General features: G+C 38.1%; 1 protein-coding gene across 1 annotated transcript in view; it reads right to left on the bottom strand.

The window, feature by feature from the left end:
- Positions 1 to 5,317: 5,317 nt before the first annotated feature.
- Positions 5,318 to 18,293, bottom strand: part of EMSY (EMSY transcriptional repressor, BRCA2 interacting) — a 79,175-nt gene continuing 66,199 nt past the window's right edge. Inside the window, exons 17-22 of the mRNA XM_052653365.1 lie at positions 17,906 to 18,061; positions 16,856 to 16,897; positions 13,883 to 14,034; positions 11,411 to 11,974; positions 9,944 to 10,444; positions 5,318 to 5,945 (exon numbers count right to left, since the gene is read on the bottom strand). Coding sequence (XP_052509325.1) covers positions 5,751 to 5,945; positions 9,944 to 10,444; positions 11,411 to 11,974; positions 13,883 to 14,034; positions 16,856 to 16,897; positions 17,906 to 18,061 — 1,610 coding nt within the window. The 3' untranslated portion in view covers positions 5,318 to 5,750. The remainder of the gene's footprint in view (positions 5,946 to 9,943; positions 10,445 to 11,410; positions 11,975 to 13,882; positions 14,035 to 16,855; positions 16,898 to 17,905; positions 18,062 to 18,293) is intronic.

The following is an 18,293-nucleotide window of genomic DNA, read 5'->3' as shown; positions in this document are numbered from 1 at the left end:
TAAATTTATAGCTATAAATGCCTACATTAAAAATGAAGGTCTCAAAATCAATAACCTAACTTTACATCTTGGGGAACTAGAAAAAGAAGAAAAGCTAAGACCAAAGCTAGCAAAAGAAAGCAAATAATAAAGAACAGAATGGAGATAAATTAAACAGAGAATAGAAAAAACAATAGAATCAATGAAGTCAGATCATTTATTGGAAGAGATCAACAAAACTGGCAACACTTTAAGTTTGAGCATGCTCTGGGAGTTGGTGATGGACAGGGAAGCCTGGCGTGCTGAAGCCCATGGGGTCACAGAGTCAGAGATGACTGAGCTGAACTGAACTGACCCCCTCCCAAAAAGATGTCTATAAGGAAGATTCACATGCTACAAACAGTTCACTAATGATAAATGATTAGTAAACACACGTTTCTCCCTAAATGCTAGAGGAACCTAGCAGTGGGGTGGGATGAATTCTCCTTGAAGAGATCTGGGCAGTCTTAGCAAAGGAGGTGAAAGTCAAGCTGGGCTTTGAGGAATGAGTGAGACTTTCTAACAGCATAAACTGTGTGTGTGGTGGGGTACACAGGCAGCAGACCAGGGTAGTGAAATGAAGGATGAATCCAGAAACCTAAGCTGAAGCTATGGCTAAAAACCTTGAATACGAGATTCCGCAGTGCTGGGGAACCACTGTAGATGTTAGAGAAAAAGGACATGAAGAGATGAGACTGGCATCAAAAAAGAAATGTTAAATGTTCTTCTGTTCCAATGAACCAACGTAACTCCAAATATTTTATAAAAGTGTTAATTCATTTTACTGGCTCTAATAGCTTAAAACTTTTTAATGACTTCTCATTTTTCTTATAAAAAATATTCAAACTTTTATAACAAGCTGTAAGATCCATATAGTTTGGTCTCTACTTTCCACTCCCACTGTACTCACTGCGCTTGCTCTCCAAACTGCTGCCACACTGGCCTAGAACTCCCCTCCCACCACAAGGTTTTTGTATCTGCTGTCCATCTACCGGACAGCTGCTGCCCTCCTCTTTGCCTAGCTCAGTCCTTTTCCTTCAGATTACAGGTTAAACAGTCTTTCCTGAAGGAAAACTCCCCAACCTCCCCATTCATATGCTATCATGGCACTTTCTGTCACAGCATTTAACACTGAATAGATCTAGGTGTGATCTTTGATGAACACTATCTCCTTTGCTATGCTGAAGCTCCATGAGGACAAGGGCTCCTCCCCCAGCTGACAACTGTGTTCCTGATGTCTATGCAAAGCAAGTATACAGTAACTATTGATATTTTTTGGAAGAGAAAGAAAAAGTCAGAAAGAACCACTTTGGAGGAATTTTGCTCACCTATCAGTTTTTTAAAAGTAGGAATTATAATTCATTCCATTTTCTGCTGTTTTAAACCCCTTAGAGCTTGTCCAAACTGGCATGGCTTGTCAGGAATCAAACTCAGGCTTGCTTTAAAAAAAAAAAAAGTGTACCTGTTTTCAGGTACACTGTATACGTAAGTAAGGAAGAGAGAAAAAGGCAAGAGTGGGCCTTCTCACAAGTACCATTGTACAGTGTTTCTTTTTCTCTCTCTCTATATATATATACAGGTCATCAAACCTCACTTACATAAAGGCTTATAAACCTGCAAGCAGAGGCAAAAGACTGTTTCTCACTGTCCTTTCTTGGAAAGGCCTTGCCCATATGGTGCTTTCTCACTCTACTTCCTCTTATCAGGAGTTTGTGACACATAATTAAACTGAGTTGAGCACCTCTGAGTGAAGGCATGTTAGGCTGGCACGATGATCATCTTAAAGACCAACGCCAAGTTCCTCTGACCTTCCAAAGATCAGTCCTGTGTCTGGTGGCACAAATATACTCTTCTATGGAAAGTAGCAACTCATGGCTCAGCATGATGCCTACTAGCATTTAACCTGTGAGGACAGGCTCATCACCTGTCTCTGAGCCCTCAGTTTTTTAAGTGGTAGTAGTACAAATACTAGACTTAAAAAATAGATCACCAAACTTAAAAGGCTTACAAAATAGAGCACAATTGTGCCTGGCATTTTCACATAAACAATTTCATTTAATCTTCACAATAATTCTATGGGATCAGAATTATGGAAAATGTGACTTCCTCAAGTTCATATGACGAATAAACAGAGGAGCCTGGAACTCAAAACCTAACTATTATTTCCTTTGCACCATCCCAGGTGCTACTGAAGTCTCCTATCACAGCAGTGTATTGAAATGTATTCAAAAGCATTTTCAACTATAAAGCTCTATACATTTTTAAGGATGTTAAGTGATTTGCTACATTAGAGATGAAGAACAAGAACCTGATTAAGATTTTAAGGGTGATGAATTAATTTCCAGAAAACAACGTACTTTTAAGAGTAGTAATATTTCTGTACTTCAAAAGTTCTCAATTTAAATAATAAAATAGAAAATGATTTAATTAAGAAACAGGCAAAGAACATTTCTCCACAGATGTATGAATGGCCGATAAACACATGAAAAAATACTCATCACTAGCCATCAAGGAAATGTGTATCAGGACCCTTCATATGTTAGCATAACTACAATTAAAATTACAGCCAGTGTTGGCCAAGACACAGAGAAATTGGAGATCTCCGACACTGCTGGCAAGAATATAAAATGTGCAGGCACTGTAGAAAAGAGTTTGGCAGTTCTTCAAACTGTTAAAAATACTTACCACATGACCCAGACACTGCACTCCTAGATATCTACCCAAGAGAATTGAAAACTTATGTAAAACTTGTACACAAATGTTCATAATAGTATCATTCATAAGAGCCTCAAAGTAGAAACAACACAAATGCCCATCAACTGATGGACGGACAAAATGTGGTATATCCACACAGTGGACTATTACTGAGCCATAAAAAGGAATGGGGCACTGATGCACGCTGCAACATGAATGAACCTTGAAAACACTACATTAAGTGAAAGAGGACAGTCATAAAAGATCACATATTACATGGTTCCATTTATATGAAATGTCCAGAACAGATAAATCCATAGGGACAGAAATGATTAGAGGATACCCAGGGTGGTGGTGGTTTCAGGCATACAGGGTTTCTTTGGGGGGTTATACAAATGCTCTAAAATTGACTGTAGTGATGACTGCCCAACTCTAAATACACTAAAAAACCACTGAACTGTAATACTTTAAATGGGTGAATGATATGATGTGAAGTAATCTCAGTAAAACTGCTCATTTTTTTAAAGTTCTGTAATTTCACCATAAACTGCAACTGCTAGTATGAAGCATTTATCAAAGTTTCCTTTAAACCAAACAGATTTTTCTTATCACTGCTTGTAACAGTTGTTAGGGTTTTATTCATTTTGTAGCATTTGCATTGTAATCTTGAAATATCTTTCACATGGGTGATGTAAACTTACATTTATGAACTTAAACATATGAAACAGTAAAAGATCTAAGACTAAGATTTTCAGGTAAAGGACGCCTAGAGATCCATGAATGGTATTACCATCCCCCCACTAAATTAAGAAACCTAAGAGCCACTCTTGTTTCTTCTTTCCTTTAGCCTTCATATCCATTTCATCAGCCAGTTACCCTGCTTGTCAACTCCATAAGGGAAGGATTTTCTGTTTATTCACTATGGTACATACCTGGTGCTTTAGCCTAGCATCTAGCACAAGGAAGATGTTTAATTAATATTTGTCAAATAAATTGAAATTCATGCTGTCCTTGAGATTAACAGTTTTTAAAAGAAAAAAAAATTAAATCCCTCATTTGATAATTTGTTAAAATATATACTAATTTTTAAAAATGCAGACTATGGAAATTTCATCTGCCATTTTAGTTGCTGAAACATATTAAGGCTAAATTCTCAAAGGGACACAGGTATGCTATGGTGCCGGAATATGCAAAAGTAGAACATAATGACTTTATTCAAGTTTGCTGTTACCTGATCCATGAATATTTAAAAGATATTTTATTTTATAAAAACTTACATCTGTAAGTAATGGACTGACTGTTAACAGAGGGCTTAACCTGGAACACATAGATAGGCTTAGAGGCCCACGAACCCCTAAAAATTGCAAAACCTAACATGTATATTGGCATGTGAGAGTTTTCACTTTTTGGTGAGAGTTCAAAGTGTCATCAGATTTTCAAAGAAGTCTATAACCCAAAAGGTTAAAAAAATTACTTAACTAGAAACAGTCACAAAGTCTTTTAAACAGGAATTTGTACAATAAAATAATACCCAACAGCTCCATCTATGGGTATAAGTCATTATCATGTAGCAGAAATAATGACAAGTACAACAAATCAGTGCATCTGTGAATGCCTGTGTTTAAATCTTCAGTGTCACTCTAGCGGGAATTTATTAACTATAGGATCACAGTTGGTTTTTTTTTTTTTTCCAGATATAGATGTAAAAATTAGGAGACCATTGATGAATTCTACTTTACAGTACTTCAGCACCAAAAAATTGGGCAGTTATGCTGATATATGTATATACAGTTCAACATCTGTCAGTCTTAAAATGCTTATTTATAGTGAAATCTATATAAAACCGTTAAAAACTTTTCTATTTACATTTTTTTAAAAAATGAAAAGTATAGTTTCCTTTGCCACAACTTGTCAAAACTGACTCACCCATTCCCACCCTCTTACCCTTCACTCTACTTGTGACAGACAGTGATCACAAGACCCATACATATTGCTTAAACAAATCATGTCCTAAAAAGGTAGAATGCTTAAAAACATTACATTTAGAACTGTAAATGAACTTTTTATACATTTCAAAGAGGGTTAAACAAAGGTATGTAAAAGTTATTTTCAAAGTCTCAGTCCAACATGAATGTGCAATTTCAGTGTTAAGATAGCATCATATGAATAATTTGTTTTCCTGAACATAACCGAACATTTCCTTTGGACTAGAAAATATTTCTTTTCCTCTGTTTCACAATGAAACATTTTCTCATAAGTTTTCTTAAAGGAGAAAGGGGGAGGGGGTGGGAGGTGGAAAGGGTAGACACTCCTGGGTTACAGGAAATTTGTCAGAAGGAATATGGCCTGCTTTGAAATGTTTACATTTAAATAAATAGAAAGCAAGTGTGCTGCCTAGAGCACAAAGGAAGGGCAACGCAATAAATTAGCATACAACTGGTGAGAATGTACAAACCACCCAAAAATGCTTTTCCCACTGGTTAGGGACCTGATTTCCACCATCTAACAAGGATTCTTTAATGCCAGTATCAAAGAACTAGTTATTTTATAAAATATGAACTGAGGAGATGTAAAATGTTTACCAATTCAGCACTTGGAGGGATTTGCAAAAACATACAAGATTTTAAAAAAAAACCACTGTTCCTGACACACTGTTTCAAAATACAAACTATTCACATTCTCCTTTTTTGATGGTGTTTGCTCAGTAGAAACCAGTTGAGGAACATTCACAGGAAAAGACTCTTTCCACTGCAAGACAAACTTTTCCATTAGCCATGGTCCAACAGAGAAAGAATATCAGGTCTTATGTCACCGTAGATGTGCATCTTTTTTCTTTTTCTAAAAAAAAGTACATTCCCCTGTGAGTTTTATCTTGTTTTAAAATGCTACTCCTGCAGCAATTCTTGTTGAAACACTGCTGTTTCAGGGTCCACAGTCTAAGCATGGGCAAAGTGCTCTCTTTAGACATCAAAATACAAGGGCTTCCCTGGACACTTGGTAACCAAGTAGGTTTTAAAGTGCACTCCTGTGTCCAAACACTAGGATCGCTCAGCAGAACTCTGAGAGGGGCTGGGTTCAGTTCCATCCTCTGTGCTACTGTCTATGTCCTGCTCCATGGCCGTCTCATCATCATCCAACTGCTGACTGGTGAAATTGTTCAGTTCAAGGAGCCCGCTGGGCTCTACGACCACGTTGGAGCTGGAGTGGCAAGGAATAGCATACTGGGGAATGGCCTGGAAGAGAAGACAGGAAAGAAGCTTCATGGTTAAAAGAAAAAAAAAAAGGTAACAGAAGGATATCCTCAACAATAACAAGGAAGGAAATAAGGAAACTGACATTAACTGGACAACTACTAGATGCCAGGCACTATGCTAGATGCTTAATACTATTCCCATTTTACAAATGAGGAAACTAAGATAGTAAGTGACTTAATCAAGGTCACACAGTTGGTCAGCGTTAATGCTAGGATGCCAGGATTCAAATCCAAGTCCTCTACAACGCAAAGTGATCTCTCCACTCCTTGATGGTGTCTCTTCTAACAAAGAAGGCTGAAGTCCATGCCTAATTCAAGAGACAGACTCTGAGGATATTTTTATTTGGTCATTAAGCAAATTTTAAATGTAAATGCATCAGATTTTGCTTCTGCAAGATGAATGATTAATCCACTGATACCACAATATTTTTAAGCCCTTTGGTAGTTCAAAGGTGAACTTATTTGTTTGGGTCACATTGTAATAATCTTTATTGAAAATAAGGCTAGAGAGGACAAACAGTCTTTTAAACAATAAAAGTACCAAAAGATAAACATGTATTAGGCCATATTGCCTTGTCAGATTCTTTTTTTCTCAACTTTATTATATACCCTCTTAAAAGGCATATCAGTTCATATCATACATACCCTTACTTAAAATTCTACAGTTGTTTCCTATTGTTCTTGCTATAAATCAAAAACCTTACTATGTCTCCAGCCTTATGCCAAACTCACTTGTGCCACAGGGTGTGTGCACTAGTTCTTCCCCTCTTTCTGGAATATCCTTCCTCTAAATCTTTAAGTGGCTGGTTCCATTCTTATCATCTGCATCTTAGCTCAAATGCTTCAAGTAAAAGGCTTTGAGAAGCCTTCCTTCTATGAAGGGGAACCAGAGTACTGGGTCGATCCCACCCCTAACCCCTATTATGTTCTGTACATTCGCTTTATTGATTTATCATCTCTTTGTTTTCTTCTCATCCTTAGAATATAAGATCCAAGACAGTTTGAACCAGAGCACAGATCCTGACTATCTTTTTCACTGCGAGATACCCAGACCTTTGAACAGGGTCTGGCACACACTGAAACTGAAAGTCGCTCAGTCATGTCTGACTCTGCGACCCCAAGGACTATACAGTCCATGGAATTCTCTGTGCCAGAATACTGGAGTAGGTAGCCTTTCCTTTCTCGAGGGGATCTTCCCAACCCAGGGACTGAACTCAGGTCTCCTGCATTGCCAACGGATTCTTAACTTTCCCAATGAATGATGTATCTTTAACATAAAGAACCCAGGAGCAAAGTTGAATATCAGCATTTTGAAAATATACCTAATCAAAACAACCTTCCACTGAGGAGAGATGCAAATTTAGTTTTAACACTCTCAAGAAAATAGTGTAAAATGCCTACGCATTGATTCTAAAGTGGTAAAGTTTTTTGTCTTCCCTCACGCTCCTGCCCTTGTTCCATGCAGCTGATCACTGTGAAAAAGTCGCTGGTGGGGTCAGAATTTTAGTTCAGCTCTAGCTGTGACTTGCTGTGGACCTCTGAATAAGTCACTTTCCTTCTTAAGCTTTAGTTTAATTTTGTGTAAAATAAGATCATTAGAAAAGATATGCTTTAAATATCCCTACAGATCTAAATTCTATGAATTCTATATACATACAGACTCCTTTAAAATAGAAGATACATTCATCTTGTGTACTCCTCTATCCTTACACCTAGCACAGTGCCTGGAACACAGAGGTCAAATAATCCATGTGGAATGAATGAATGAATAAAAGAAATATGGATTATCTGTCTACAAGGTACTTAATATTAAACATGCTGAATTTTTACAGAACACTTTTCAAGAAATCAAGGAACTTCTGCAGACTTCCTTCACTCAAGTCAGTAGGTATTTTACTGAATGAGTAAAAATCAATACTTTGGGTCAAAGCTAAGCATAACTACTGAGACCTGAAAATAAATGTTCCAACAATCTGTTAGTGATGATTATAACAACAAGAGCTATCCTTATTGAGTATTACTCTATATAGGACACTTAACCAGATATTTACTCAATCCTCAAAACAACTCTTTGAGCTGTTATTGTTTTCCCTTCATCACAGGAACAGAGGTTAACTGTTGCTCAAAGCCACAAAGTAGGTAAGGATTATGGGATTCAAATCTAGATATTTCTGACTCCAAAAGCTTGGTCCTCTTCCCTCTGACACAGTGACACATCAACCCAGCACATAGTAAATGCTAAAAATTAGCTCAGTAATCTTGCAGAGAACCTACTCATTAGCTATCATCTTTGATACAGGAAGCAAATTACATTTTAACCCCTGTTCATGAAGTATAGAAAATAATTTCCACATAAGCTATTCAAAATAATTTTCAATTTAGCAAGTATACAAATTTAAAGAACTTAAACTGCCAGGGGCCACAGTAAATTTTAGTAAAAATAGGAATAGCTATCATATATTGGGCAATCACTACAAGCCAGGTACTGTGCTAAGTGCTTCATCTCAATTTTATATAATCCTTATGTCAACCACGTAAAGTGGGCATTCCTTATTCCCATTTTACTGATGAGGAAACTAAGGCACAGTGAGGGTAAGTAGTCTTGCCCAAAGTCACACAGTGAATAGCAAAGCCACGAAACCTCCTTTTCCACCAAACCCTACCTCTTCAGTGGAGAAGGGCATGGCAACCCTCTCCAGTATTCTTGCCTGGAGAATCCCATGGACAGAGGAGACTGGTGCAGTCCATAGGGTCGCAAAGAGTCAGACACGACTGAAGCGACTTAGCAGGCAATGCTACCTCTTCAGGGGGAAAAAACACGTAACAAATCCATTTGGTCAACGATCATTTAGTTCACTATTTGTTTTGACAGGAACAAAATGTTTGAATAATTTCAATGGCCAGATCTATTTGCGTTTAAGCATTTCCCCTATACTAAGATAAATCCTATCTGGGTTAATATCGTCAACTTGCATTCTTTCATGGCTCTGGATCACAGGAAAGGCAAAATTTACTACAGAATAGTCTAACTCACACAATATAGTACAATAAATACTACCATCCATAGTAAATACTAGATTATCCGCATTTCAATAAATCCAAATTCTCAATTAACTAAAATGTGCTGCTCTGATACCTTCTAAGCAAAAAATGACAAATGTCAAGAAAAAAACCTGAAACCTTGCAAGGAGAGAAGGAAATAAAACACAACTTCTAAAAGCTAGTCTGGACCCAGTAACTCTTCAGTCTGGATTATATATGATAACAGATGAATTACAGAATGAAGGGAATGTGAGGCATAGGAAAATCTACTGTCAATAATGTCATGTTCACTAGCCTGTACTTACCAAGGCAGGAGAGTAACCATAATAAGATTTTTCAATAATATAATGATTGAAATAAAAAGCAAAGCTTTACGGTTAATCCCAAGTTAGTTATAAAATTAAATTACTAAGAAACATTCTTTTACAACATGGTTCTCTAGACATTTCAGTTAATTAAGGTTTTATAGTGCTGAAAACCATAAATCTGGATCAAGATCAAGAACTGTGTTTCTACAAGGGTCTCTGAAATTAACTTGAAATAGGAGTACAATCCAGTTATATCCCAGGAGTACAAACTACTTATACTCTAGGCAAAGACTGAGAAGCCCAAAATTTGACCTGGAAAGTTGCTGATTTTGTAGGTTGACTGCTGAGTCAACACTGGCAAGTGTGGCTTGCATCTATGAATCAAGCGGACACAGGGGCTCGGGGCCCTTGACTGTCTCTAAGGTATACTGCTGTGATAATATCTATCAATTTTCTAAGACTCTGTTTCAGAAAATAATTATAAACTTGTATATTTGTAATAGGTAATAAATCAAATTTGATAATCTCTTTGCCATTTTGGCTTGACTCTTCCTGTGACATCCCAAAACACACCAAACCCACAACCCTCAAGACACCCAAGATTTCTTGTGTTCCTTCTGATTCTTACCTGGATGATAATTTCTGCTGGGCTCTCTTCAGCTTTCTTTTGGCCTACATTCTGAATACGCATGAACTGGCCTGTCGCAGGCACTCCTGGTGCATCGATTTTCCTTGTCGTTAGGGGAGGGCCAACAGCAGATGGACTTGAACAGGACTCTCTACATTTCTGTTGCTGGGGAGTGGAATTCGCCATCCCTGCCACCACCACATGGGTGGAGGGTAATGATCCTGCTTCACCAGTGAGCACACTAGTGGCAAGAGCCTTCTTTGGGGGATCCACTACCAAATGCTCTACATTTGTATCAATCTGAGCTTCCATCAAAGACATTTTCAAAATGTCTGACACTGCTGTCTTCTCAGAGGCCTGAATGGGAGATATGCTTGTAACTGGTGATGTCAACTTAGGCACAGAACTGCCACCAGTTATCTTTGTAACTGTGGGAGGCTGGCGCCCCTCAAAAGTTATCTTTGTAACAGAGGATCCTTGGGTTATAATTGGCTGCTCCACCTGAAAACAAATTGGGGTTGTGTGTGTTACAGCTACATATCTTTGAGAAAACCTATCAAACACCCCAGACAATAATGGCAAAAGAAACATTTGTGCTGTATACTAGGAAGATATTTTGAAGCTTGGTGTTTCAATAAGAGGGCTGATGGGAAAGTATCTGGGTTACCTTTAAGAAACCTAGCGAAAGAGGAGGGGTCAAAAGAACCTTTGTTTAGCCAGCCAAGGTTCATAGCAGTAAAGGAAAAAAAGTCACAGCAGCCTTGTTTTCCTTGGGATTTACATCCCCACACAGTACACCTTAAACCCATCTCAAATCATTTCATATAATCTTCAGCTTTTTAAAATAAAAGTAGGGCTTTTTCAATCTTTTGCTTCAAAATACATTTATACAAACATATTCTATATATATATATATGTATTTATAACACACACATATACATATACATCACTCCAAAGCCACTAATTTTCCCTAATATAATTTTTCTTTTCAATATTCACAGATTAATTCCTCTGAAATCTAGAAGATAAATTCATTAACCAAATGGTGGTGGTGTAAACTACAAATGAAGACGGTCAATGAAGCTCCTTAAAAGACTGTAGTTTACTTATTAGCATTATTGCCACAGAAATAAGAGATTACAGGCATGGAAATAAATACTTTATGCCTAAAAAATAAAAATAATTTAGGTATATCTATGCATTATTGATCAATGCTGAAGTTATTTCATTAAAAACTGCCTGGAAATTCAAGTTCTGAGTGCTATGCTTTTTTTCTTCCTATATTAATGCGTACATTTCTTCCCTAATGTCAACCTTCTGATGGAGTAAAGTAATACCAGAGTAATGAGGCTTTTGAGTTTCCTCTTGCCAGGAGAATGCACCGCTAATCACGATAGGGTCGTGATGTTTTCATTTTTTTCCGTGAACAGAGAAGTTTAACTTTGCATGCTATCAATATTCCGTTACCTGGCTTGCCGGCTGTTTCTCTGAAGAGGCTGGGAGCGGCATTTGGCTCTGGGGGGTTTGGGGCTGCACGTAGATTTTTGGTTGGTTCGGAGCCTGCTGCAGTTTAGGGAGCTGCTGCGTGGTTTTCACGGCAAGCACCTGTACTACAGTCTGTGGGGGCTGTGCCATTAAGGTAGGAAGCTGCCTGTCTTTGGCCACCATGGGATGCTGTGTGTGCTGTACATCTGGCTTGGGCTGTGCTTGTTCTTGCTGGAGAGGGGTGAGTTTTTGATGCCTGATGGAAAGCTGGGGCATTTGCGGGAGTTTGTGCTGGAGCTGGTCTGCCTGCACGTGGATGGTCTGCTTCTGTTTAGTCTGGAAGCACTGCAGAGTTTTCACTTGCAGCTGAGTCTGTTCCAGCTGTGGCTGGCTAAGTTTCTGCGGCTTAGCTGACTGTGACTGAGTCAGGGCAGATCGATAAAACAGGCCTGTCTGAGGGTCTAAAGTGTCCATCTCTTCAACCTCGCCCTCCTCAGTTCCAAGTTCCTCGCTGTGTTTGGTAAAAGCAGTGTGACTGCTTAATGCCTAAATGAAAAAGGCACAAAGTAAGAATGAAATAAGAAAAACACCTATATTGCTACATTTTCCTCAAATTGGAAAAAACTTGATTATGAGAATCATTCAAAATTTTCAGAAGGGAGAACCTAAGAAGACCAAAAAACTCTTAAGGTCTCTAAATCTAAAGGCAGCCTTAGATTGAGACTCTTAAAATTTCAACTCTTAGACATTAAGTACCGCAAAAACTGGCAAATGTACTGCGGAAGAAAACTCTCAGAGGGCCCAGAACTTAAAAGGTAAGAAAAATAAGGATGCTCTGTAAGCACAGCACAAGATGGGAAAAGAAAAGGGTCCCTGGCTCAGGACACAGCTCCAGAGCTGTTCATCTATCCAAAGGAAGAACACAGCAACCCAGAAGTGAAGTATCTAGAGAAAATCCAAGGTTCAGAGACACCCACTTGTGCTGTGCACCCATTCAGCACGGTCCAGAAGGTAGGCATTGTCTGAGGGCCTTGCCCATCCCAGTCTCCGCAGAGGCCTCTTTGCTAAGGGTGGAGATGGGTGGCCAGGCCTAGCAAGGTCTGAGTGATCTGCCCTCTGCCCCAGCCCTCCTCGCCCAGGTTCCACGCCCGCCAGGCAACGGCTCTCCCACGCCCGGCTCCCTCCCAGGAGGGAAGGAAACTGTGGCAGCGACAAGAGCACTCCTGTCAGGAGAAACAGCGATGGCCTGATGTCAGTCGCAACAGCGCTGGGAGGCGGCGGCGATCGTGAGTGACCTTGGTTAGAGCCAGCTATCCGACCTCCACGGGTGTCTTGAGAAAAGTCAATGTCAGGACAGCCAGATGAGGGCCAGACTCCAGGCTGAGAGCTAACACCCAGCAAAATCTCTGGCCATCTGCTTTCCCTCAGTGACAGAAGATCCATCCCAATCCCATCCTTCCCACTGCTTTATCAAATGCTACACATCTACTTAAACTTTAAAACTCTGAGATCAAATCGAAACTCTCCCCTATCTCACAATGACCTTACATAAACAGGTTTTAAATTCAACAATTTCTTCATGCCTTTCGAGTAGTTTGCCTGTAATTGTGGTCAACTGCTACCAGTTGAGTAATGATAATTTATGTGACTACTAATGATAAGTCATGCTTAAATCTGATATTTATGATATCACTTTATAATAGAGGCAGGATTCTTTAGATTTAAATCCTGGTTCTGCCATCCAGAATAGGTTATTTAATTTCTATGGGCATGAGTTTCCTCATTTGTAAGAGGGATGATATAATCACTTTGCAGGCTCATAGCAAGAATTAAATAAGTTAAAGCATTTAAAGCTCAAAGCACAGTATCTGGCACAAAATCAATATATCAATGTATTTTTTACCTTTTCCCCATTACCCTTGGTACCACATTTTCTGTTTTATATTAATTCATTTTCCTTCCTGTTCAGTCTCTTCTTCAGTTGGTCACATTCAATAAAAGAAGTCAAATAATATTTACCTAGTTATTTTTAATGTTCCCATGAGGATTCATTATGAAAGCAAAAAACTAAAACAAATGAAAAACTCAGCATCAAACAGCTTAAAGGAGCCAACTTCTATTTTCATTTGAAAATCTTGCCTCAGTGATAAACCCTTCCATAACAAGAAAATACATAGAAACAGTGACCAATTCTGATGTCATAGATTCATCTAGATAGCTTTACCCTTTTCAAACGTTAACAGTTCACAGAAGATCCAAGAATATTATTTCTTAATTACTTTCTGGTGTTAAGACTCTCAGTTCACTTCCTTTACTCACCCCTCACAGATGAAAAGAACTATACTAACACTGTTTAACTCAGTTATTTCCCCTCTTATAATAGGAGATGAAACTAAATCTTATTTCAGGAAGGAAGCAGCTATAGAAGGTAGAAGGAAAAAGAAGAGATACAACCTGCTGCATTATGTGGGTGATTGCTCCAGGGGAAGAAGCTGGGATGGACTTCACCACCACGGATGTCTGTGTTGCAGTCTGTGACTGAGCCACATGCTGGAGGAGGGTCCGCTGAGGCTGGGAGGGCTGTTGGGGCTGGGAGCGGTGGCTGACTGAAAATAGAGGAGGTGATGATATTTCTCCAGAAATCACCACAGCATCTGTAACCAGTAGTCATTTTAAACAACTGTCTGTGAGATTGCATCACAGAGAGAAAGTGTGGTACTAGGAGGCAGAAGACCAGAGTCTGCCCATTTATGAGCTGTGTAACTCTGAGAAAGTCACTTATCTTCTCTGAGACTCTGTGTCCTCATCTGTAAAATGGGAATAACAGAGCTATTATAAGGATGAGATGAGAAATGTATGTGGAAGCACTGTGAAAACTATTATCACAAAGGAGGAACAAGTCCCTTAAAGCTATATCCTCCTGTGAGTTGTGCTCTTTCTCCAGTGACCTTTACCTCATTAAGGTAACAAAACAACAATCAATTTCTGCAAGCAAATCCTACTACTACTACTAAATCGCTTCAGTCGTGTCCAACTCTGTGCGACCCCATAGACGGCAGCCCACCAGGCTCCCCCGTCCCTGGGATTCTCCAGGCAAGAACACTGGAGTGGGTTGCCATTTCCTTCTCCAATGCATGAAAGGAAAAGTGAAAGTGAAGTCACTTAGTCATGTCCGACTCTTAGTGACCCCATGGACTGCAGCCCACCAGGCTCCTCCGTCCATGGGATTTTCCAGGCGAGAGTACTGGAGTGGGTTGCCATTGCCTTCTCCAAATCAAATCCTAGACTAATATTTTTAAGGATAGTGAGACAGTACAAGTTTTTAACCTCTTGATCCCAGTTCTAAATGTAATACGAAAACCAGAAGCATTCACTCCTTTATATACAAAAGACACTCTCTCATATCCTAAAGATTTAGAAGGTCAAGGTGATACTACAGAAGGAGAACTGGATTAATAGTCACAATTGGATTCTGTCCCACTCTGCCACCCATCAGCTATGTGAATTTGAAGAGGTCACTTAAACTCTATGTTATTAATCTCTAAAGTTCATAGGTTTTATTTTATTTTTGTTTCTTATTGGGCTAAAATTGTATTTCTTAGAAGAGGACCAAATGAAGTAATGAATTGAAAACGGTCCTTAGATTGTTAAGTACCAAAATATAAAGTTAACAAAATAACAGAAAAGTTAGTGTTCTTTCATCTTCTCAAATTCAGCTCATCCAAAACAAATGAGTAAGAGTACAGTTCAAGAAATAATTCCACCTCTTAGTCTCTTGCTGGAAGGTCCCATGGAGTAAACTATACATTTAAACTCCACATCTATGTTGATGCCAAACTATCACTTTTAATCAGCCTCAATTTCAACTTTTTCAACAGTATAAATACTCAACACTTCTTATTCTACAGAGCTTTAAAAATGTCTATAGTTATTAGAAACCAACTTTTTGAATCAGAAACAGATAAAAATAAATCTGTAAAATTAGCTAAGGATTTTGAGACTATCAAAACCTCAATAATCCATGGTTCTAATTCTCATATATCTTGATCTACAGTTTCAAGTAGTAGTGGTTCCATACTTAGAAAAGTCATAGTCAAATGCCCAAGGATAAGATGATCACTACAAAATCAATGTAAAAGTGCCATTGTGAGTATAGAACTTTAAAACTATCCAGTGAAATACAAATAAGCTTCATTTTTATAACACATTTTATCTATATTTAAAAATGCCATCTTTCTTTTCTTTTTTGAAAATTTTTCTAATATTTATTTATTTGGCTGCACTGGGTCCCAGTACTGCATGCAGGATCCTTGATCCTTGTTGCAGCATGCAGGATCTTTTTAGTTGCAGCATGTAGGATCTAGTTCCCTGACCAGGAATTAAACTCAGGCCTCCTACACTGGAAGCTCTGAGCTCAGAGTGTCTGCCACTGGACCACCAAGGAAGTCCCACACATGCAGTTTTTCTATTGTTGCTATATATATGCCTACATGTGATATGAGGTTACAGGCAGCACCATTAGTACTCTTTTATAAATGCACTGTAGTATCTTACTGCATTTCACAATAAGCTTTATATATACATTTTAAATTATATGAGTTAATACAATCTTTCATATGTGCTCAACGAAACTGGAAAAAAGGGAGTCATGGTTTGTATTAAAATAACAAATACTGAAATCATTTATAATACAACTGAATAAGAGAAAAAACAAATCATATGAATAATATTAAAACTAAGCAAGCAAATCAGTGAAGCTTTTTACTGACAGAAGTATCATCAGAAATGAATGACATTTGAAAAATAATAAATATAATTTCTGACGAAATTATCAGATTATATGGAACATTTTTACTGCCCACACTAATCTTTATAATTATTACATTTATTAAGAAATGAAGTAGATTCCATAGATGATCAACTGAAACCATTTAAGAATAATCCTCAAGATACTATAAATTCAAGAAACTAAAATCTCTTCATAGTAATTCCCCAGAGTGTACGTAAGTTAAAGAAAAATAACATCCACTGCAGAATAATACAAGAGGGTCAGGAAGTTGACTTTGAAGTAGAAAGAAAAAAACCACTCAGTGAGGCTGAGGATATGATGGGAGAAGATTATAGAAGGGAGGTCACAGAGTAGATATTTGGAAAACAGCTGAAGTGACCTTTAACTGGGCCATGTAAACACCATAAAACAGTCACTTATTTCTTTAAACAACTCTTATTTTTCCAATGTCAGACTGCTCATTTCTGAGAAAGAATCCCACTACTCTGCAAAAGGAAAGTCTTTCTCCCTTTCACTGAGTAGAGCTTACCTTTCCTCTACCAGATCAGAGTAGAGCGCATCCATTAAGTGGTTTGCCCCCAAAACAATCATCTTTTATCTTCAGTTACTTTTACTACAAATGGATGCACACCACTTACCTAGAAGGGGAAAAGCAACCTCTGTCCCCTCATCAGTGCGTTCTGAAAAGGATAAGTAAGGGAAGATATCATAGGTCTTTTTATCTATTTACGTTTGATAATCTAGTCTATCCCCAGAGGTTATTATTGATTTTCCCAACATACTGCTCTCTGCTTTTTGCTAAGTATCTCTAAAGAAAGATGCTAGATAGCTTTACATAATTTTTAATTGGATTTTCCCTTTTGGCCATTTTAATCCATTAGTCTTAAACAATATCTCCCAAAATTATGCCAAAAAATTCCTTTTCCACTTTGGTATTTTCATCCTTCAAATATTTGCAACTTTATGTTCTCTAATGGTTAAGAAAACAGAAGACAGGTGTTCTTTATATACTGCCTGATAAGTCATCTCTCCTAAGCCCTAATTATTCATGTTACTACTCTCTGATCTCCTCCAAACTGCAAAGTAATAGAGTGCCCAAAACAGAAAGCAGTATTCCAGGTGTGGTCTCACCAGAATATGAAAGAATCTATTATCCTTCCTGCTTCCCTTCTCTACATATGCCATCCAAAAACATCATCAGTGTTTTGCTGCCAGACCACATAAATACCTAATGTGCTTTCCATCACAACTCTTAACTATTTACAAGGATTTAAAATTTTCCACATTTTTTTCTTTACATTAAAAAGGGGGAGGAAGGTTGGATTTTATACTTTCTTTCACCCCTGACCCACTTCCCCTTCCCCAAAACTAAAAATTTCAAATGTATATGAGTATTTATTCCCCCATAAAAGATATTCTATCCTCTCACTACCAGTGCTGCCTGATGTTCACAGATATTCTTTAAGGCCAACTACAGTTTTATATTACTTGCAAACTTTGTAAAATCTATCAATTTTCTCCCTCTAATCATTAAAAACAGGGTGAATCCCAAAGACAATGTGAATCTGCTCTCAGAGAAAACTGGAAGAGATCGAGAAATATAAAAAATATATTTTCCCCCAATCATCCCATGAAATCCAGAAAGGTAGCACTCCTACCTTCATACTACTTTTTAAAAGGACACCTACCAGTAGTGATGTATTCAGCAACTAGTTCTGACTCTACCACCGCAATTGATGGACTTTCAGGAGAATGTCTCTTTTCCTGGGTCATCTGAATAGGCACTGCCATTTGACTCAGGTCAATAGTGGGTTGTCTTGGTTTAGATTCCAATTTTTCCTTCACTGTATAAAAAAGTCAGGGGAAAAATTAACTTTATTACAAACAAGTACTAAAACCAGAGTTGTCCATGGAAAAATGAACAAGACCTCAGGGGTGCCACATGGGCAGTGACTAAGAAGATAGGAAGTTGAAAACAAAACAGCAGACTACTGGATGGCTATAGAGTGCACAACTTGTACAAGCATACTCAGTAGCACAGCAAGAATGCATATGCACTCAGACTAAAATCTGCCC

This window comes from Budorcas taxicolor, chromosome 15, assembly GCF_023091745.1.
Source record: "Budorcas taxicolor isolate Tak-1 chromosome 15, Takin1.1, whole genome shotgun sequence".
Classification (NCBI taxonomy): Eukaryota; Metazoa; Chordata; class Mammalia; order Artiodactyla; family Bovidae; genus Budorcas; species Budorcas taxicolor.
This window is presented reverse-complemented; position numbering and strand designations above follow the sequence as displayed.